At 39.5% G+C, this 23,097-nt stretch overlaps 1 protein-coding gene across 1 annotated transcript in view; it reads right to left on the bottom strand.

Moving 5' to 3' along the window:
• Positions 1–1,188: 1,188 nt before the first annotated feature.
• The window catches only part of LOC143022499 (uncharacterized), a 39,374-nt gene continuing 17,465 nt past the window's right edge, over positions 1,189–23,097 (bottom strand). Inside the window, exons 4-6 of the mRNA XM_076180724.1 lie at positions 3,269–3,470; positions 2,027–2,117; positions 1,189–1,747 (exon numbers count right to left, since the gene is read on the bottom strand). Coding sequence (XP_076036839.1) covers positions 1,665–1,747; positions 2,027–2,117; positions 3,269–3,470 — 376 coding nt within the window. The 3' untranslated portion in view covers positions 1,189–1,664. The remainder of the gene's footprint in view (positions 1,748–2,026; positions 2,118–3,268; positions 3,471–23,097) is intronic.

Genomic DNA, 23,097 nt, shown 5'->3' with positions numbered 1-23,097 from the left:
TTTCGGTGTATGACCCGTGGCTTTTTGCCTCAGAAAGGGGCCAAAATTCGGGGGTGCGGGTGATATAAAGGTGTGGGTCATCTGTGGATTCTGGTTAGAAATTGCCCTCTTACGCAGTCAATAAAAAAAAAAAAAAAAAATGAACGATTAGTTTAGCTGGGTGCCCTCTCGGATCTAGGATTTGTGGGGGGACCGACCGGATTCGTCGTATGAAAGTTGATTAAAGTCATAATACAGCGTGTACTATCGAGACAAACAACAAAGAGAAGGTAGGATTTGTCTTACCCGCTTTACATGCTCTTGTTATTAATAAAGGCATTATCACAAATAAAACAGGCTTAACTAAACAGCATGAACACAATACAAGTGACCGGTACCAACACCAACATCGTGTGTCGCGATCAAACAAAAACAAGTGGCGGCCATTTTCGCAATTACAAATTACAAACTGTACCTGATTCCTTAATGCTAAATTTGTGCATTACATGTGGGTCGTTCAAGCATGGAAGAAAATTAAAGAATCGACTATTCAGAACGGTTTCCGTAAATCAGAAATGTGCCATCCTGCAATGTTCGATGCATGCTACGACTCGGAAAAGGAATCGGACGAATCCGAAATCGAAATGGAAACGGATGAGGTCACTGCATCAGAATTGGCCGATTTATACCACAACCTCTTCCATGACGATACAGAGGATGAGGAATTCGATGGCTTCGTGAGCGATGATACGCCTTCATAAACATTGACTGTCGTCTGTGATCACTGACTATGTTTTATTCTAATAACGATGTGCTCCATTGACTCTGTTCATAACAGTTCAGTAATGTGCTCTATTATTGTTCTATTCTATTGAAAACTAACCATTGGAAATTGTTTGGTTTAAAAATTAATTACCAGTGTTTGTATGGCATTTATAAACCAATTGATTAATTACCGGTAAACAACCAAACAGGGTTTTATGGCATTATTTACACAAATTTATGAAGGTTCTTTGTAATATATATATAAGTGCAATAAAATATATTGAAATGTAATTTGTTGGTTATTCTTCATCTTCATCACAATCAGAAATAAATAGGACTGGAGGAATACTGTACTAGTATCATGATCATGAATCGCAATGCCGCGTCTTCGACCCATCCCAAAGGCATCGTAAGATCAGTTGCACACTTTCGAGATCACCCCTCTTTCATCGAAGCTACCACTACATCTAGTGGCAGCTTCAGAAACCAAATTGTGACGAATCCTGAAAAGCAAGATATCACCAAGAAACCTGCTAATATCGGAAAATATATATATATTTTTTTTATAAATCACATAAGCATTGATGAAACAGAAAATTTAGAAAAAGCCTCAGCTTTGAAATTACTTTGATCACCACGTCAACGGCCGGCCGTAACAACAACGGCCGTGAGCTGTGCCTGTGGCCACCCATGCATGGGTAGTATACATTGTCGGATCTACACTGCCGCGCACGCCATATGACTGCGGGTCATACAGCGGTGCGGGTCTTGTGTGGATTTTCACTAAGGTGTAAGGGGGTGCGGGTCATATAACGGTGCGGGCTATAGTCCGAAAAATACGGTACATAAAGGAGGCCTATGATGCGTCACTACTGGTGGAAGCATTGATATCTGAATGCCTCTGAGGACCACCACATCTGTCATGCATTCCTTAAATACTTCATGATGGTTTTTCCAATTTCATCGTCTGTGGTTTGGAAGTTTCTGTTGTCAAGCAAAACCCCTGCAAATACATTGAGGAAAACTTTATGTTAATGGTCTTTATCAACAGCATTACACATTGTTAAATTTTATGTTTAAATTTAAAGATACTTCATCATGGTATTCAGAACTTAACAAGTTATACAATAAAATCAGCAATGAAAAGTTAAACTTAAAATTGGTTTCCAACCATTCCTTATTTGCTCAGCAGTTAAGCTCCAAAAACTTTTTGTGGTGCAGTTACTGTACATAAAAATGGTGCAAGTAAATACTGGCAAGAAAGACTACATGAAGGTTATACCTTCTGTTTCCTCTTCCAAGTTCTGCTTCACTTTGAATATCTCAGGAATATTCTCCATTCTTTGCCATTGCTTGAGCTTGACTATACTCAGCTGAAATGCAAAGAGGAAAGTTTTAGTAACGAGATATTATTTGTAAAAAATAACACACTGTGTAAGCTAAAATATCTGTTAACTTTACTAATAATAACATATGTCAGATATACTATACTATAAACATACCACCTAATTTATTCATTAGTATCAGAACAGTTCTACAGCATACATTCATACACATTAAGATGGTAAATACAGTAGTACTCAGTTTTCAGCCATCAACTAAAATCCAACATATCTTCTGGTCTTATGAATTCTGATCTAAAATAAGTAATCACTTCTGCTACAGCTAAAAACTAGAGTGTATAGTCTGTGTCACAGTACTCTTCTTGGAACTGGAATATGTTGAGGCCAGCCAGGTGACCATGTTTGTGTGTTGTGTATAGGCAATTCCTTCTTGAAAACAAAGGAAATTCACTGATCTATAGATAACTTTTCATGGCTATTATATAGCCGATTATGGCTATTATATAGCCGATTATGGCTATCATATAGCCGAGTATGGCTATTATATAGCCGATTAAATGAAGCGGCCTTGCTGTGGATGTGCTGTGTCTTGCGACACTGCTTCTGACCCAGGGTGGTGGGCAGGGTGCAGGGATGACCCATCACCCAGGAGGTGCTCAGATGAGAGGGAGGGTGGGAGGGGTGTGGAGTGTATTTAGGGATGAAATGGGTGGGAGTGTTTTTATGCCTTTCCCTGTTTGGCTACCTCCCTTGGAAGGGGGAAAAAGCCTTGGTATATGTATGTATGTATTATATAGTCTAGATGTATCTATACAAATTATACAGTAATGTACTGATACAATATAGTTTCACCTAAATTTGATGGTAGCAGCAATACTACTACAGTATGTGGGAAAATATCATTGTCAGTTTCCATATTATTGTGTTGTCCAGAAGACCTCTGATGTCATTGTTTATTTGGCTACCATATTTGTCTCTCCATATACTCCTATTTCTAGCTTACTGCTTCCAGTCCATCAAACCAGCCTCACAATAAAAACAAATACAACAGTGCCTATAAGTCACACATTCAAAGCAACCAATTTAAAAAATAATTTATGGATCATTCAATTTGCTATTTTGCCAACTGAACTATTCAAACTTATTCATATATAGGATATTTAGAAATTAAAGTTACTTACCACATTTACAGAGTACTCTTGCATCATACTGTATCCAGCTTCCTTCTGGGGTGAGTTTCTCCTGGATAGCTCTGTTGAGCTTTGAAGTGTCACAGTATCGTGGCCAATAACATTTCCCATCCAGCAGCCAGGTATCAGGAACCACAGCAATTTCATTTCCTTCCTCAAAGACAATAACTCCAAATTCTGCCATACCTTCCTGCTTTTAAATACAATTGGCTTATAAAAGATACATGAAGGTTCAACATGTACTGTACAGTAACTGTGCAACACAGTCCTCACTGCTCTATGAACATACTGTATTGGTAGCCCTTACTCTATACTGAACTATGACTCCTCTAAGAAGATTTGATCGCCCTCCTTGGCACCTGATGAGTAATGAGGTAAAGTCTAAGTTAGCAATGCCGGATAAGTCTGGGCAGGAATCCCCATTCAGTACATAAAGCAAAGGTTACTCTATCCATTGAGCTAGGTCAAAAATGTGGTATCAGTACATGGCTGTAGTACACTAGCCTATATAATAATCTCAGTATGTCTACTATCAAATCAAATAAAAAATATGGTAACATTTTACATCAGACAACCATTTTTCAACAGAAGGCGCAGTTCATTGCTGGTGGACTGTGTGAAGTAAGGGAAAAGATGCAAACTTTGGCAAATGAGACTGAAGGGGGAAAAGAATACATTTACATTCAATATCTTTATATGAGCATGTTCTTATGCTCTTACTTTCATTACTAACAGCATATATACCCAGAGAACTTGACTGTACAGGATATGTGTACAAATCTTCATAAACTTTGTAGATATATGACAAATAAATGTCTGGGTCTCCTTCATATTTCAATATATCCACTACTTTCCCAACCTTACTATTAATAATTATGCCACAGTTAGCTGGGTTCACTTTGATACAAAAGTTCTTAAGGTATAAAACTTTAAACTGTACACAAGGAAAATCACTTGGTACTGGCCCATTTCTGTGGACTACTTTTGCAACTGGATATTTAGAATTCTTCTCTTCAGGTTCATATGCCTTCATTTCATAAATTCTATTAACTATTTGCATGAGAAAACAGTTAGGTTTTCTAAGCAATTTTTTTTAGGTATCCAAGATAATTCTCAAAAGGAAAGGCACTGAATTTATCAACTGATCCATGTCTATTTACATCATCTGTTAAATGACACAAATTATGAATGTTGTACATAACATGCCTTGAACCATACACATTTCTAAAGTGGTTTACAAAAGCAATCAAATATCTATGTGCTTTTTCCAGTTTCTGGACCTCTGGGTACTGAAAGCAGAAATGTGCTCACACTCAAAAGAAGAAAATTTTTAAAAAACATTCTCATCAATGTGTTTCTGGAGACAAACTGGTCCAGTATACAAAAGAAAGGCTCTGAATTCTGACTACGATGCAAAGTCCAGGAGGAAGACACTGCAGCAATTGATATAAATGGTAAAACTGTAAAGGCAGTCACCACCAAATTTTGAGAAAAAATGCGCAACACTTTCCACTTACCGCAATAGACCAACGCCAACTCCTGTAAAGTTTGGCACCAAAACAAACGACCATAACAAAGGTTCCAATATTTTTTGGCATAGACGTAACATGTTATACTACTTACTTAGCATATTACGCATACCAGTCGAGGATACAACTATTCGCTGCGCTCACAGGGTATAAATCCATATGTTATCAATTATTATAGATATGAGAGATAACCAGTTATTTGAATATATTTTCTCCTGTTATTAACAAAAAAGTAAAACTATAGGTAAGGGTAACTGGATTATTTTTATGTTTTTTACGATACTTAAATAGACAAGAAATAGTATAATGTCATGCACATAACCACGCAATGCCTGCATGGAAAAGTTACTTCAATGAATGTTTTCCAGAAACAGAAACATGGCTTGTCAGTACGTTCTATGTCAATGTGGGATGTTTGAAAAAAACAATATACCTGTGATATTATGCCAGCTACTAAAGTTCCCTGTCAGGATATGAAAGCTCTTGTTCATGCAGTGTCCAAAGTATAGGTATTGACAGTAATTATGTTAAAATGTAAATTGTCATGTTAAAAGGTAAACTGGCCTTACACACATGAAAATAAATCAGCCCTACACAGAACACTCAGTGTTATTTACGAGAAACAATATTTTAAATTAATTGGCCCTACATGAAAATCCCAATATCATTACATATTATGGAATATGATGTCATACTGAATTGGCCCTACACAGAACTCCCAGTATTAATACGGATTACAGGAGACAATATTTTCAGTAAGTTGGCTCTTCATAAAACTTCCAGCATTATTACGGATTATGGAATATGATGTTATAATAAATTGGCCCTACACAGAACTCCTGGCATTAGAATGGATAACGGAAAAAGCTATTAAAACAAATCGGCCCAATATCAAAGACCTGTAATGGATCCAGACAACTTATACCGATGTGAGGAATTAATTGGTCCAACCTTCTGAACTAAGCCCAAAGTTTGCCTTAATTGGCCCGTAATGCCCATGTTTGCTGGGGTAGTGTCAAGTAAACTTATCTTTTAAGCAATAAACACAGTTTCATTTTCATATCGTTATCTTGTTTTCCTTAATTGGGGCTTTTCTAGAATTTGGGGCTTTTTTCCACCTGGGTATTTTCAAGGTGGGGCTTTTTTCCATCAGGGAATTTCCTAAGTGGGGCTTTTTTCCTAGGCATTTTTGTTTTGTCTTTTCGTTGGGGCGTTTTTCTGAACCGCTTGTCTAAGACAGCCAAAAAAATGTTCTAAGCAATCTTGATTTAGTCTGTATGTTAGTAAAAAGGTTACATTAAATCTTTCATTCAACATTTTGTATAACTTTGAGAGGGACATTGAAGAAATGATTAATCCTTTTTGAAATTGATATAAGTGATTTTTTCCACCCACTCTCATTTCTTTAGCAGTTTTAATCATATCTTCCAAAATGTGATTTTATTCTTCCAAATCCCACCCATAGGCATTTCTAGAGGATTTTTTTTAATCTATACGTACCCTTGCATTAAAGAGATCAAACCAACGATCTGATAGCATAATGAATTAACTAGTCATTTCCCAATCATTACTCTTTAAAAGGCCTTGTTCATCAAAATACTTAATTGTTTTACCTGTAGTTTCAGACAACAGTTGTGCAGCTAAGTGAATATTCATTCTTCGATGACCTTGTACATCAATGTGTTTGTCGCCAAGTCGGAATGTTGTTTTTAAGTCTTTTACACTCCTTTTGATTATCTCACAAATGCAAGAATTGGTCTCATTTTTGCATCCATTTTTACCATCCAATTTGAATCCAGAATCTAAAAGATTGTTTCTAATTAGTTTTATGAGATGTGGAGCATCAGCAAAAACAAAAATTTCCCTGTCACTAGAAGCTGGATTTGTGAAGCTATGGTTATCAATGGTGACATCAAGTGTTTGTAAGAGTTTAAGATTTGTTGATCCCATATCCGATACCACAGCAACAACTAAAAATCCAGCTTCTTCCACCTTAACAATAATGTCATACAGTATGTACTTAGTCATATTAGTGTCAAAGTCGTAGTATACTGGCTGTTTCCAAGGGCTTGTCAGTCTCCTTAACATAGCACACTGTAGTCTCTTTTTAGGTTCATATATTACATCAGTGCCTTTTTCGTATGTCCAGTCTGATGCAACACTTGTCTCATCAAAAGATAGTATACCAAGGCGCTCAATATCTGACATTTTTTCTGTTTTTTTCGGTTCAAAAGCTGAATTACTGCTAATAACACACCAGGTTGTAAGTCCAGCTTTGCTATATATATAACGGAAAGGTTGTTTGATATTTGTAGACTTTAAAAAATGCCACTGGAGTCGTTTTTACTCAAATGAACTACAGTCGGCACTGCCAAAGCTCAGTGTGATAACCTCTTTAGTGGTGGCTGGGGACGAATTTAGCGGTCCGAAAGGGGGGCCTGGTCATATATATAACCCCCCCCTACTCCCTATGCCCTTAGGATATAACAAACCCCTCCCCAGCCCCGTTTATTTTTTGTATAATATCGCCCATTCTTGTACAAGAACAAAATCCGTGGTGCGTCGCAGTGTTTTACAGGCAACGGTGTCGCCAATAGTGGTTGCACTGACTTCACAACTCATCGGTTAACCCAGATGAGCGGCCATATTGCAGATATTGGAATGTAAACAAACAGATCTGACGTGTATGTTACAGGCAAAGCTTTTTGGTTACAAATACATCTGTCATGGCAAAAAGGAATTTTTCTAAAGTAAAATTGAAAGACACTTTAGATAGATATTGTGATGGGCTTAACAAGGAGGAGAGGGCGAGGTATGAGAAGAAATTAGCACTTATTTGTGGGGAACATCCATATGAAATAGATGATGCAGCATGGTCTGTCAATGATTCATTGCTACCTGCAATTACCTACCCGGACACAGTGAACTATTTGGTGTTTTCACAGAGTCCTTACACATCTGAGGATTTGAAGAACTTCAAAGCACTTGATGCGTACAACCAGTTTGTGAGTGGTTGGGTCAGGGATACGACAACATGCATTTTAAACAACAGATGCCTGGTCAAAGCAAAGGTGAGGCAATTACTCTTAATTAAGTTTCATGAGAATTTTAGTTAGGCTTAAGTTCAGTTTACATAGCCAGGACTGGTACGAGTTAGATCTATAAACCAAATCAGGTGACTAATGTTGGCAATGTATATGCTAGGATCATTGTCTAATTGCAGGCTTAGGCAACATATTTAACCAACCAACCTGTTAAAATCTACTTTTAATAGACAAATAGTAAAAGTACTTTAATTTAATTTCAGATAGATAAAAAATATCTTCTTGTTAATCATTTGGGCTAATTCTGAATTTTAACTTCCTGAATTTTTTTGTATTTTTTTATCTATTATATAAGTGCATGTGAAGTATGTAATTCTAGGTGCCTAACATAAAAGCAACTTGGCTTAAACAATAAAAGTAACTATTTGATTGTTATTAGGACTAGTAATAGATATTACATGAAATATTTTCAAGCCTGAAGCTCTGTAAATAGATGATACAATTATACATGGTAATATATTGTATTAGTGTTATGAAAAATATCACATATTGAGCTATATAAAAAACTTATCAAGTCTAAGATATTGCAGTCTTAATCTATATACATAACCGAAACTGTATATATTTTTTCTAGATATAAAAAGGTTTAAGATTTAACAATGCGTATACATTTATTTTAAGCACAATTTTATCTTTTTAGGATATGTGCCCCGTGGGGCTACAGGGAGAAGGATGCCTAGTCCCTTTCTTCTCGCCTCTTACGATCCAAGTGGGATACTTGGGATACTTGCAGGGATGACCCGTCATCCAGGAGGTGCTCAGATGAGAGGGAGGGTGGGAGGGGTGTGGAGTGTATTTAGGGATGAAATGGGTGGGAGTGTTTTTATGCCTTTCCCTTTTTGGCAACCTCCCTTGGAAGGGGGAAAAAGCCTTGGTATATGTATGTATGTATGTACAATTTTATCTGGAGTATGAAAATTGAATCTTACAGAAAATAATATGACAATCTAATCAGCCTTTAAACACATACTTGTCTGGTATTTATTAGATCCAGTTGTCATAAATATTGATATTTTGATTTAACGTAATTTTGATGTATTAACAATCAAATTATTCTTATTTCAACTGCCAAACAATCTGATTTCTTTACTAATTTCAAATAACCTAATTATTCACTGAAACTGGAACTAATACCCCTACAGAAATTTAAATGTTTTTATCTTTTCTAGGTACTGTATTGCATTCTTAGAGGCTCAGGGAGAAGCCACTACTTCCATGGTTTATTGCAGACAAGGGTGTATTTTGGCAGCACACTACGCGTATGGCTGGTCTTGGAGAAAGCTGTACACATGTCGCTGCACTACTTTTTTCTGTGGAACCAAACCAACAATAAAGTTAAGGGACTCTAGGACTGTTACACAGTCAAAATCCTTTTGGCTACTGCCTGCTTCTTTGAAAGGTGTGTCGTACAAACAATGCAAAGACATTGACTTTACTTCTGCAAAGACTATGAAGAAGAAACTAGATAGGAACAGACAGCTGTTTGGAATCAGATATTCCCAGCCCTTGTGTTAATAAAAAGTATATCAAAAACCAAATACCAGATCCTACAGATATTGAACTGGCATCATTTTTTTTAAATCATTGTCTTGCACAAGCACGAAACCAGCACTGTTATCTTTATGTGAACCATGCTGTGAACAGTTTGCTCCAAAATCAGTTAGTTTAGATTTCCCCACTGTTCTAACAGAACAGAGAAGAATCAGCATTTCAACTGTCATATGATGAGCTTTTAAATAAGTGCAGAAGTATTAACTTGACAATGACTGAGGACCAAGCAACAGCTGTTGAGAGAGAAACTCGAGAACAGGCTAGTTGTTGTTGTTGTTGTTGTCGTTCCCTAGACTGTCTGTCCGAGCAGTCCCGTCTCCCCAAGGAAGGCCACAGCCGAAACTGGGTTTTCCCACAAATCCTTTATAGAGTGTATGTTGTGTTGTTTGCATGCATGATTGTGTATAATGCAGTCTTCCATTATGTGTTGTATGGTATGGGGTGAAGTGTTACATCCTGGGCAGCTGTTCACAACACGGTCGTCCAGCCTCTTCTGGTAGCTTAGAAGTGCTGGGTGGTGACCGCATCGCAGTCTGGCCAAGTGGACTCTGTCCTTATGTGGGAGAGAGGATTCAGAAGGGTGGATATCAGGGGGTCTGGCATGCAGCAGTGTGTTGTCTTTCAGTGTGTTAATGGAGCGGTGAGTGATATGATTATGAATATGTTTCCGGAGGCTGGTATTTGGTGGTTGTGGAGGAAGAGAAGAGAGTATCTGTGTGTAATAAAGGTCTATGGGTGTAGTTATAATGTTTCTTGGTGTGTGTGGGTGTTCTGCTATGTAGTGTAGCGGGTGTGATGTGTTTGTGGTGGCTGCAGCAAGTGTTTGTGTGCCTCTCATGTCGAGGTGGTCCTTGACTTTGAGGACTTTTGTTTCATGGTGTAAATGGTCTGTAGGTGATGTATTTGTGCAGCCTGTAATTGTTTTTAGGGCTTTGTTTTGTATGATTTGAAGGGTGTTGTGGTGTGTCTCACTGAGATTAGGAGCCCATGCAGGACTCGCATAATTCATCACTGAGCGTATGCATTGTTTGTATATTGTTATATTAGTTTCTTTGTTTTGTCCAAATGTTGTTCCAGTGATTGACTTAAGTGCGTTAAGTCTAGGTGTGCATTTGTTTTTTATGTTTGTGAGGTGTTGTTTGAAAGACATGGATGTATCGTATGTTACACCAAGAATTTTCGGTGTGTTTGTGTGTGGTATTAGAGTGTTGTTGATGTAGAGATGAGGTATGTATTTGTGTTCTTTTGTCCAGTTGGTGAGAAGTGTTGCTGTAGATTTGGTCGGAGCTATTTTGAGTCTGTTTGTGATGAACCATGTGTTGAGTGTGTCAAGGTAAGGCTGGATTATTTCTGCAGCTTTGTCTGTGTTACGATGTGTGCATGTGATTGTTATGTCGTCTGCGTAGGAAGAGATTTGTATTTCTGAGGTGTCTGGCGTGGGTAAGTTATGCATGTATAGATTAAATAATGTGGGGGATAGAACTGAGCCCTGTGGTACTCCGTTCTTAATGTTTCTGATGTGCGATGATTGGCCATTATATGACACATGAGCATTCCTGCCTGCCAGATAATTGGCCAGCCATCTTTTGGTGTTATTGTGCATGTCTGTGTTATATATTTTATTTGTTAGGTTGTGGCGGGGGATAGCATCAAAAGCTTTACTAATGTCCGATGTTATAAGAAGTGTTCTGTGGTGGGGCCTATCTGAATTGATGCCATCTAAAATTCTTTGTGTGAGGTTTGTCAGAAGAGTGTTTGTGGAGTGTAGTGGCCTAAAACCGTGTTGTGAGTCAGCAAGGGGAATATATGGTGTGACAAGTTTAAGTATTAGGCGTTCAATGACTTTAGAGGGGGTGCAGAGAAGTGTGATTGGGCGGTGCGATGTTGGGATTGTTGGGTCTTTGTTCGGTTTTGGAATGGTGATTATTTTACCATGCTTCCAGATGTCGGGTATAGTGTTGCGTGAATAGCTGTAGTTTGCAATGTTTGTGAGTGCGTGTATACCTTGTGGTCCAATGTGTTTTAGGTGGATGTTGCTTATGTTATCAGGGCCACAGGCAGATGAGTGCTTGAGACTATGCATTATGAGTTTTGTCTGACTGTCTATGAAGGGTGTATAGTCTGAGTCTGTGGGAAAGTCTTTCTTACGTCGAATGGTGCGTCGGTCGTCAGGGTGAGATGTAAGATGGCTCGTCTGTGCAAAATGACGTATGAGTGCGTTTGCTTGTTGTCTGTTTGAGGGTAGATTATCTGTTGTTGTGATTATTGCTGCATGAGAGCGTGTAGTGTTAGTGTTGGATAGTGTGATGCTGTTGAGTGTTTTGTACAATTTGCTGGTGTTTGTTTTGTGATCAAGTGTATTGATAAAGTTTTGCCAATTTTGTGTTTTTTGTTCATGTATTTTATTGGCAATCACAGTGTTTAGTGTTTGTATTTGGTCTGCTATGTTTTGAGGGATAGGTGTGGGGGTATCGTGTTTAAGTGTGTCACGTTGTCTGATGAGGCCTTGGATTTCTGGTGTGAAGTTGGGGTTGTGTGATTTTCTGTTGCCTCTAGGGATGTATCTCTTGTCTGCGTTTTGTATGATTGTATTAAAAGCGTGCACAGCATTGTTTATGTTTGTGATTGGTGTACTGTTAAGTGTTTCAAAATGTTGTTCTGTCTCTTCATTAAAGGCTTCCCAGTTAGCTCTCTTGTAATTGGTGTAAGTGTGTCTGTGGCCAGCTGGGGTGCATCTTGTTTTGGTGGTGATGATGATTGGAAGGTGGTCAGAACCAAGGGCTCCGACCACTCTCCATGATGTTGTTGGGGTTAGGCAGGGGGAGCAAAAGGTGATATCAGGAGAGGAGGGAGTGTAGAGGGCTTGGTATGGGATATGTGTATGATTATGCGTGTTGTTCATGATAGTCAATGAGTCGAATTGAGTCTGTATATCAAGCCCTCTGTCTGTGTCAGGGTTGTCGACAAACCAGGCAGATGACTTGGCGTTGAAGTCACCACCCATGATCAGGTTGGGGATTGAGGTTAGTTGGCTGAGTTGAGGTCTGAAGGTGGTTGGAACTGTGGGGGATGATTGGGGGGGAAAGTATATGTTAACTATTGTTAGTGTTGAATTGTTGCCTGTGCGGATACGAATGGATTGGGTTTCTGTTGTGTTATCTGTGGTAGGGAGGAGAATTTTGGTTGTGGCACTTGTGTCCACAAAACAGATGGAATGGTGGATCAGGGTGATGAGTCCACCGCCATTGCCGTCAGTCCGGTCTTGTCTGATGGTGGTGTAATTATGAAATGATGGTGTTTTGTGTGAGTGTCTTAATTTTGTTTCTTGTAGAATTGCAATGTGTATGTTGTGTTGTTTAAGAAAGTGTTCAAGTTCATGTTTTTTAGTGTTAATACCGTCAATGTTGTGTTGTAATATGTTGATGTTGTGTGTTTTGTATGTGTTGTATGTTGCCGTTTGGGGTTGAGGTTGGGGTGGTAGTGGGGAAGGTGTAGAATCTGGGTCAGAGGGGGGGAAAGGAGAGATCGTGGACAAAGGAGGGGGAGTACTAATCGGGGGTAAGGGCAAAGGGAAATTGGGAGTGGGTAAGGGTGTTGGCTGTGGTTGGGGAGGTGGGATTGGGGTTACTGGAGGGCAGGTAGAACATGTCCAAGTGTTTGTGTATTGGTTTGTGTCAGCAAGTGTTGTACAAGTGAGGTGGGCCCAGTTTTTGCACATATTGCACTGAACTGAGCCCTTTGTCTGTCTGCTCGAAGTAATGGGTTTAGAGCATGTTGGGCATGTGTATTTTGTGGTGGGCCCAGGATTGCTCTCTACATCTCCGGCTAAAAGTAGAAGAAGAGGGGTGATCGCCGGAAAATGACCCCTCAGTGCAGAAAAAATGTAACATTGTGTGTTGGAAAAAAAGGATTGTGGTACTCCCCCAGGCTAGTTCTAAACTGTGGTTTAGATTTCGAAGTGGGAGAATAACAGCTTCTAAAATGAAAAGTGTATGTGTGACTGATCCTGCTTCTCCATCAGAGCCTTATAATAGGAATAAGCTATCCTGAAAGCTGTAAATTCTTTTCCAAAGCTACACAGTGGGGATGTGAGCATGAGAAAGATGCAAAGGATATATTTCTTGAACAATTGAAACAGCTTCATGAGAATGTAAAATATGAAAAAAACGTTTTTTTATCAGTGCAACAGTTCCACATATTAGTGCTTCACCTGATGGCATTATTACACGTGAAGAATTAGAACAGAACACGAAAATCTTGGAAACCTGCATGGACCCGAGAAAGTTAATGATAATCGAGGCCCTTTATATCAAGGATAAAAACCCTAACTTGAATATACAGGCACTTGATTTATCAGTGCTACCCAGTATGAGAACACAGGGTAGGCCAGAAGCATGAGGAGATAATTTATGCATAATTTTTAAACTATCATGTGATCTCCCCTAGTCTTATAATTTCGCGTGGTCAAATATTGCACTTTGATGACATTTAACACACTCCCTGAAGAAGGCTCAGTTGAGCCGAAATCCGGATCGGAAAATATGTCCACCTACGCACGAGTTCTACAGAATTTAGACCCTGCTACACAGCGATTAGTGAGATCTTTAGAAAGTTTCTCCAAGAAAATTATTAATGCAGAACACAGCATCACCTTCAACAAAATTTGTGTATTAGAAAACTTTCTGCCTGTATATATTATTTTTCATATAATTTTTTTTATTTACTGGACTTGTTTTATTTTTAGATTAAAATGTCAAACTTACTCATGTCTATTTACACTGTTAATGCAAAATATTTGTTGTTCCTTTGTGCTTCCTGATAAAATATGGATCAGGCATAGTAATAATAATAATAATAATAATAATAATAATAATAATAATAATAAAAAAAAAAAAAAAAATCTTTTACTGCATTCGAATCTTCATGCCTACCGAAACACATGCGATTGCTACTCGTCAGTTGTAACCATAACATGCTGCTAGCATGTCTATACTTAAATTTGCTCCTTAAGTCTTTAGTGATTTCTAGTTAACAGTCTGAAAATGTTCTTCATTAATTAATATTAGCAGGCCACATGATGTATGCATGCATGTATATCAACTGTGCTCAAATATCTATGCATATTTCCTATAAATCATGATTGTTATATCATACTCGAATGAACTACACACCAGAACGGGATGTGTAACTTACATCACCCAGCTGAAAGCGATGACTGATATGGCAGCGGGACCTGCGTGCGCGCGTTCTAGAACGTTCGGGTGAAAGCTCTCATGGCCACTAGTAGCCAGCAAGGATGCGTGCATCAGGAAAAATGGATGCATCCTTGCTGGCACTGCGTTTATGCTGTGTTGCATGTCTGCAAACTGCGTCGTGTGAAAGGTCCCATTGAACTCCATTGAAAGTTAAAATGCGGCGCACTTACGTTAAACCTAATAAATGATTGATGTGGTCCCATCGAGTATCCCTGCACCTACAACCACAGTAAGATGGACAATAAGTAAACAAACATACAAAATGTATTAATACACATTCCCTGAATAAAATAACCTAGCATGTAGCACTTTGTCACTTTGCCTACTTCCGAATCTTTGTTTATATGCTCATACATGTATGTCTCCCAATGGATCCTCGTTTAGCGATGAAATCGCTTAACGACGTTGTCTTCTGAACGATACTCCGTTGTTATACGAGGACTGGCTGTATATACATTGTTTGCCAAGATATTGCTGTTTATTTAACATACTAAAAATGTCCTCAAATAGCACTCGCACCCTGTAGTAATGCATTAAGAAATCGTGAAGTAAACGAATTATTGGAAGAAATCATATATATAAATTTTGGACTACCGAGCTGTACTTAGGGAATCGATTACTTTGCGTAAGAGTAATGAGCAAACAATTAGAGAATTGAGTGGCCTAAAGAGCAAAATGAATGAAAAATGAGGACAAAAATAAAAATGAAGAACTGAAAAAGGAGGTCAAAGAGCAATTACAGGTAGTGACCGGAAAGGTGGAATAGTCAATTAAAGAAACAGACCTCATTGAAATAAAAAAAAATCAATGTAAACACATACATATACCAAAGGCTTTTTCCCCCTTACAAAAAGAAAAAAAAAAAGGAATAGAAATCACTCCCACCCATTTCATTTCCCATATATTCCACTCCCTTCCACCCTCCTATCTTGGCACCTCCTGGATGACGGGTCATCCCTGCATCCTGTCCACTGCCCTGGGTCAGAAGCAGTGTTGCAAGACACAGCAAGGCCAATTCATTATTTCGGCGACACCCCATCTCCGTCCCCTCATGTACATACATACATATACCAAGGCTTTTTCCCCCTTACAAGGGAGGTAGCCAAAAAGGGAAAGGCATAAAAACACTCCCACCCATTTCATCCCTACATACACTCCACACCCCTCCCACCCTCCCTCTCATCTGAGCACCTCCTGGATGAAGGGTCATCCCTGCACCCTGCCCACCGCCCTGGGTCAGAAGCAGTGTCGCAAGACACAGCACATCCACAGCAAGGCCGCTTCATTTAATCGGCGACCCCCCCTCTCCGTCCCCCCTTGCATATAAGGAGAGGACGGGGAGAAAATCCCTTCGGGCTGCGTCAAAATTTACTCACACATACTACCCCACCCCCCACCCCCCTGCCCATTCCTCCTCATGCAATCACAACATCATCCATATACAACCATTCTCCACTCACCTCTGTCTTCCGTCCTCTCCCTTCCTTCCTCAACAGACATTCCCCTCTTCCCCAAAGCCCCCTTCACCCCATCCATCCACCTCATCCTAGGACGTCCCCTCATGTTCACTCCCTCCACATCTGCCTTCCATACCTCTTTTACTAGCCTCTCTTCACTCATTCTTTCCATGTGTCCAAACCATCCTAATATTCTTTCATCAACCCTATCTCCCAAATCCTTTTTCACCCCTGTTCTCCTCCTCACCTCCTCATTTCTCACTCTATCCAGCCTAGTAACCCCCACCATACTTCTCAGACACCTCACCTCAAACACATTCAAACTCCTTCTCTCTTCTTCTCTTATGTTCCACGTTTCTGCCCCATACAGTGCTGTTGGCACAATCACTCCTTCATACAGTCTCCTCTTCGCATCCATTCCCAAATGTCTATTCCTCATTACACTCTTTAATCCACCAAGGCATTTACTCCCTCCTCTCACTCTACATTCTACCTCCACCTTCACTCCACCTTTTCCTGCTACACTTGCACCCAAGTATCTAAAACTATCCACTTCCTCCAGTCGCTCTCCCTTAATGTTCACTTCCAGTCTACTGCCACCTTCACCCCTTGTACATCTCATCACCTTACTTTTACCTACATTTATCTTTAGCTTTCTTCTATCACATACTCTCCCAAACTCTGCCACCAACTTTCTCAATCCCTCCTCTGACCCTGCCACAAGCGCAGTGTCGTCCGCAAACAACAGCTGGCTCACCTCCCACTTTTCTCCATTTTCTTTAACCATCTCCAATCCCTGACCCACTACCCTAGCATTCACCTCTCGCACCACCCTATCCATGTATAAGTTGAACAGCCAGGGCGACATAACGCATCCTTGACGAAGTCCCACCTTTACCTCAAACCACTCACTCTCTCCATTTCTAATCCTGACACAAGCTCTACTACTCTCATAAAAACTCTTGACAGCTCCTAGAAGCTTTCCTCCTATCCCATAAATCTGCATAACCTCCCACAGTGCCTTTCTGTCTACCCTATCATAAGCCTTTTCCAGATCCATAAAAGCCCAAAAAACATCCTTCCCCTTTCCTATAGCTTTCTCACATATCTGTCTTACCACAAAGAAAGGAAAGGAAAAGATGGGGGAGAAATCCCTTCGGGATGCATCAAAATTTTTCTCATACATACTTCCTCACCCCCCATCCCCCACCCACTCCCCCTCATGCATCACAGCCTCATCTATACACAACCCTTCTCCATTCACCCTTATCTTCTGTCCTCTCCCTTCCTCTACAGACATTCCTCTCTTTTGTAAAGCCCCTTTCACCCCAGTGGTGTAGCTAGTGCTTTTGCCGCCCGGGGCTGCCCTCATGTTTGCCGGCCCTTCTCACAAGGAATTCAACAAATGCACATTAACTTCTTAAAGGATATATATGTATGTGTGTGTTTGATTGACAGTTGATGTTAATATATCCTTTAAACTGTCACACTTTATTATGCTTAATAATGTAGAAAAAACTGACATCTATGAGAGACTGATTAACGTAATTTTATATCAATCATAAAAGGACCAAAAATGCCGTGCGGGGTGGACCACCCATACTGCCCCCCCTTAGCTACGCCACTGTTTCACCCCATCCATCCATCTCATCCTAGGACGCCCCCTCATATTCACTCCTTCCACCTCCGCCTTCCACACTTCTTTTACTAATCTTTCTTCACTCATTCTTTCCATGTGTCCAAACCATCCTAATACTCTTTCATCAATTCTATCTCCCAGCTCCCTTTCCACCCCTGTTCTCCTCCTCACCTCCTCCATGGAAACACAAACAGAAAAATAAAAAAATACATTTTAGAGAAATAGTACAAAAGCAGGTGGAGGAAAATACAAAAGAAACAGTTATGAAAGTAATTAAAGAAAAGGAAAATTGGGTGAGAAATACAGTTGACAAAGGTAAGTGCATTGTGGTCCATGGTATCAAGGAAAAACATATATAAATACCAGAGAGAAAAGGAGAAGGAAATAGCTAAGGACATTTTGAAAGAAACACATGACAATGGAAAACTTTTGATAAGGAAATTGACAAGATCCACATAGAACTCAAATGATAGTGAGGAGATATTATTGAAAGCGGTTAAATTGGCAAACAGCGTGAAATTCAAACATATATGAATAAAAAAAAATGAGTGATGAGGAAAAAGAGAAAGACAAAGCTCTCAGAATTGAAGCCAATGACAGAAATGAGAAAAGAACAGATGGAAAAAAACAAGATTTTTTTTTTTTTTTTTTAGAGTACTGGACTTAAGACTGAAAAAATGGTACATCAAAAAAATGGAAACTTAAACCAAAATAGAGAAGAAAATATGAAACTAAAAGTGGCATACACACATATTGATGGCATGATCTCTGGAATTAACCCGCTAAGACCGACAGGCCTTAAATAGGGCTGCATCGCAAACGTCCGACAGGCCTTAAATGGGGCAGCTACTTTCAGCGCTAATAAAAACCGCGCTAAAATTGGTAGCACTGCTATATTTGGCCATGACGTAGTCCTATGGTAGTACTGTAGGCTAGCAGGAAGTAAACTGCTCTCGCCAGCCAGTGTGCCGCAAAATTTTGTGAGAGGCGTGCGCATCGTGTCACGGCGAGAATTTTTACGTATTTACGTATTTACTTATTTACGAAACTATTATTTACAACTATGCATCTGGTGGTGAGCATAAACGTGCCAAAAACGGCATCAACAACCCCTGTTGTTAGTGCACGAGGTGGCAAAGCGGGATTCTGTGAAGCCAATCGTGTCCACCCAGCACTGCATGCCGCCGCCAGAGAGGCGGAGAGTTGCCGCTACCACAATCTTCTCCAACTCTCGGTAATTATTCCGAGACAACTATGGTGAGTAGAGCAATAAAAACTTGTAGGATGATGCATTGTCATGTCTACTAACAGCAGATTTTTTTCCAGAGTAATTCATAAGAGTTGATTTTTTTATGATAATTGCGGTACTGGGAGATTGCTAAATTTTCGACCGTCGGTCTTAGCGGGTTAATGAACTAAATGATTATCTAGAAATAGAGAAACCTGGCATTATGGGAACTGTGGAGACAAAACTGAAAGGACCTCTATCAACAAGTATAGTGGAACAAGGTCTATACAACCACTGGGCAAAAAATAGAACAGGCAGGAAGGAAGATGTCATGATATTGACCAAAAAGGGTCTAAATGTGACAAAGATTAATGAAGGCAAAGGTAATGTACAATTAATTATGATTAAAATTGTAAACAAAAAGATGAAAAGCAGAAACTTTGTAGCAGTGTTTGTACCACCAAAAACACAGGCTTGGTCTGATAGCGATCATTCCAAATTATTGGAAGACACAATGAATGTGCTAAACGAGTTACTGAAAGAGGGTGGTAACATAGTAATCATGAGCAATTTTAATGCAAAGGATATAATCTGGGAAGAAATGATAGTAAAAGGGGGAGAAGAACTTTGGAGCAACATTCTACTGGATATGACCATTGAATACAACTTAATACAATGCATACATACCATATTTTTCGGACTAAAGCCCGCACTGTTATATGACCCGCAGGCCCTTACACCTTAGTGAAAATCCACACAAGACCCGCACCGCTGTATGACCCGCAGTCATATGGCGTTCGTGGCAGTGTAGATCCGACAATGTATACTACCCATGCATGGGTGGCCACAGGCACAGCTCAGGCGGTTGTTGTTACGGCCGGCCGTTGACGTGGTGATCAAAGTAATTTCAAAGCTGAGGCTTTTTCTAAATTTTCTGTTTCATCAATGCTTAGGTGATTTATAAAAAATATATGTTTTCCGATATTGGCAGGTTTCTTGGTGATATCTTGCTTTTCAGGATTCATCACACATCAAAGGCTGACACGTACGTACACAACCTCACAATTTGGTTTCTGAAGCTGCCACTAGATGCAGTGGTAGCTTCGATGAAAGAGGGGTGATCTCGAAAGTGTGCAACTGATCTTACGATGCCTTTGGGATGGGTCGAAGACGCGGCATTGCGATTCATGATCATGATACCAACATTCCTCCAGTCCTATTTATTTCTGATTGTGATGAGAATGAAGAATAACCAACAAATTACATTTCAATATATTTTATTGCACTTATATATATATTACAAAGAACCTTAATAAATTTGTGTAAATAATGCCATAAAACCCTGTTTGATTGTTTACCGGTAATTAATCAATCAATTGGTTTATAAATGCCATACAAAGACTGGTAATTAATTATCAAACCAAACAATTTCCAATGGTTAGTTTTCAATAGAACAGAACAATAATAGAGCACATTACTGAACTGTTATGAACAGTCAATGGAGCACATCGTTATTAGAAAAAAAAAAAAAAAAAAAAAAAAACAGTCAGTGATCACAGACGACAGAGTCAATGTTTATGAAGGTGTATCATCGCTCATGAAGCCATCGAATTCCTCATCCTCTGTATCGTCATGGAAGAGGTTGTGGTATAAATCGGCCAATTCTGATGCAGTGACCTCATCCGTTTCCATTTCGGATTCGTCCGATTCCTTTTCCGAGTTGTAGCATGCATCGAACATTGCAGGATGGCACGTTTCTGATTTACGGAAACCGTTCTGAATAGTAGATTCTTTAATTTTCTTCCATGCTTGAACGACCCACATGTAATGCACAAATTTAGCGTTAAGGAATCAGGTACAGTTTGTAATTTGTAATTGCGAAAATGGCCGCCTGCTTGTTTTTGTTTGATCACGACACACCATGTTGGTGTTGGTACCTGTCAGTGTTGTATTGTATGTTCATGCTGTTTAGTTAGGCCTGTTTTATTTGTGATAATGCCTTTATTAATACCAAGAGCATGTACAGCGGGTAAGATACTGACAAATCCTACCTTCTCTTTGTCGTTTGTCTCGATCGTGCACGCTGTATTATGACATTAATCAACTTTCATATGACGAACCCGGTCGGTCCCCCCGCAAATCCCCGATCCGAGAGGGCAGCCAGCTAAACTAATCATTTTTTTCTTTTTTTCTTTTTTGACTGCTTAAGAGGGCAATTTCTAACCAGAATCCACAGATGACCCGCACCTTTATATCACCCACACCCCCGAATTTTGGCCCCTTTCTGAGGCAAAAAGCCGCGGGTCATACACCGAAAAATACGGTACATACATATACCAAGGCTTTTTCCTCCTTACAAGGGAGGTAGCCAAAAATGAAAAGGCATCAAACCATTACCACCCATTCCATCCCTAAATACACTCCACTCCCCTCCACCCCCCCTCTTACCTTAGCACCTCCTACATGACGGGTCATCCCTGCACCTTGTCCACTGCCCTGGGTCAGAGGCAGTGTCGCAAGACACAGCACATCCACAGCAAGGCCGCTTCATTAAATTGGCAAACCCCCCCTCTCCGTCCCCCCATGCAGAAAAGAAGATGGGGAGAAATCCCTTCGGGCTGTGTCAAATTTTGCTCACACATACTACCTCACCCCCCACCCATTCCACCTCAAGCATCACAGCATCATCCGTACACAACCATTCTCCATTCACTCCTGTCTTCTGTCCTCTCCCGTCCTTCCTCAACAGACACTCCCCTCTTCCCCAAAGCCCCTTTCACCCCATCCATCCATCTCATCCTAGGAAGCCCCCTCATGTTCACTCCCTCCACATCTACCTTCCATACCTCTTTTTTCTAGTCTTTCTTCACTCATTCTTTCCATGTGTCCAATTCATCCTAATACTCTTTCATCATCCCTATCTCCTAACTCCCTTACCACCCCTGTTCTCCTCCTCACCATCTCATTTCTCACTCTATTCAGCCTAGTAACTCCCATCATACTTCTCAGACACCTCATCTCAAACACATTCAAAATCCTCCTCTCTTATGTTCCATGTTTCTGCCCCATACAGTGCTGTTGGCACAATCACTCCTTCATACAGTCTCCTCTTACCATCAATTCCCAAATGTCTATTCCTCATTACACTTTTATCCACCAAGGCATTTACTCCCTTCTCTCAATCTACATTCTACCTCCACCTCCACTCCACCCTTTCCTGCCACATTTCCACCCAAGTATCTAAAACTATCCACTTCCTCTAGTCGCTCTCCCTTAATGTGTTAAGGAAAATACTAGATATAGACACAATGAGGAACCGTCAGAACTAGACTTAATATTAACTTCTGAACCAGATATCATGAACAAAATGGAGTATAAAACATCAATTGGAAAGAGTGACCATATACTAATAGTTTGAATTAAAAGAACAAAAACAATGTAGGTAGGAATGATAAACAGAGAAGGAAGATTAATATACAGCAAAACTGATTTTGTAAAACTAAGAAAAAAAATCCAAAACACAAACTGGGATAAATTCTCCAAAGAGGAAACAAAGATGGAAGACAAATGGAACATATTCAAAGAAAAGTACAAAGGAAGGAATTGATAAATATGCAACAAAGAAGAAGCAAAAAGAAATCTATATAAATTGTTGGTATAAAAAAAGGTGCAGTGAGGCAGAAGAGACAAAGTCTGGAAAAGATGGAAAAGAGACTAATAAACATCCAAATGGCAAACATATATAAAACTTAGCAATGAATATGTGAATATATGCAGGAAAGAAAAGAGAAATCATGAAAAAGATATCATAGACAAATGTAAGGATTAACCTAAACTCTTTTACAGATATATAAATGACAAATTAAAGGATAAACACAAACTTGTAAAACTGCATGAAGGAGATAAAGAATATATGACACAAAAATGACAGAAGTTATGATCAGACATTTCAGGTCTGTTTTCACAATTGAGAGCTCACATATTTCGGAAGATGGACAGCAAGAAAAATCCCCCAAAATGAAAGAAATAAAGGTAACACAGAAACAAATAAGAGACC

This window comes from Oratosquilla oratoria, unplaced genomic scaffold (assembly GCF_046742065.1).
Source record: "Oratosquilla oratoria isolate Oo_2021 unplaced genomic scaffold, ASM4674206v1 SCAFFOLD104, whole genome shotgun sequence".
Lineage (NCBI taxonomy): Eukaryota > Metazoa > Arthropoda > Malacostraca > Stomatopoda > Squillidae > Oratosquilla > Oratosquilla oratoria.
The sequence above is the reverse complement of the archived record's forward strand: the minus strand, read 5'-3'. Positions and strand labels throughout refer to the sequence as shown.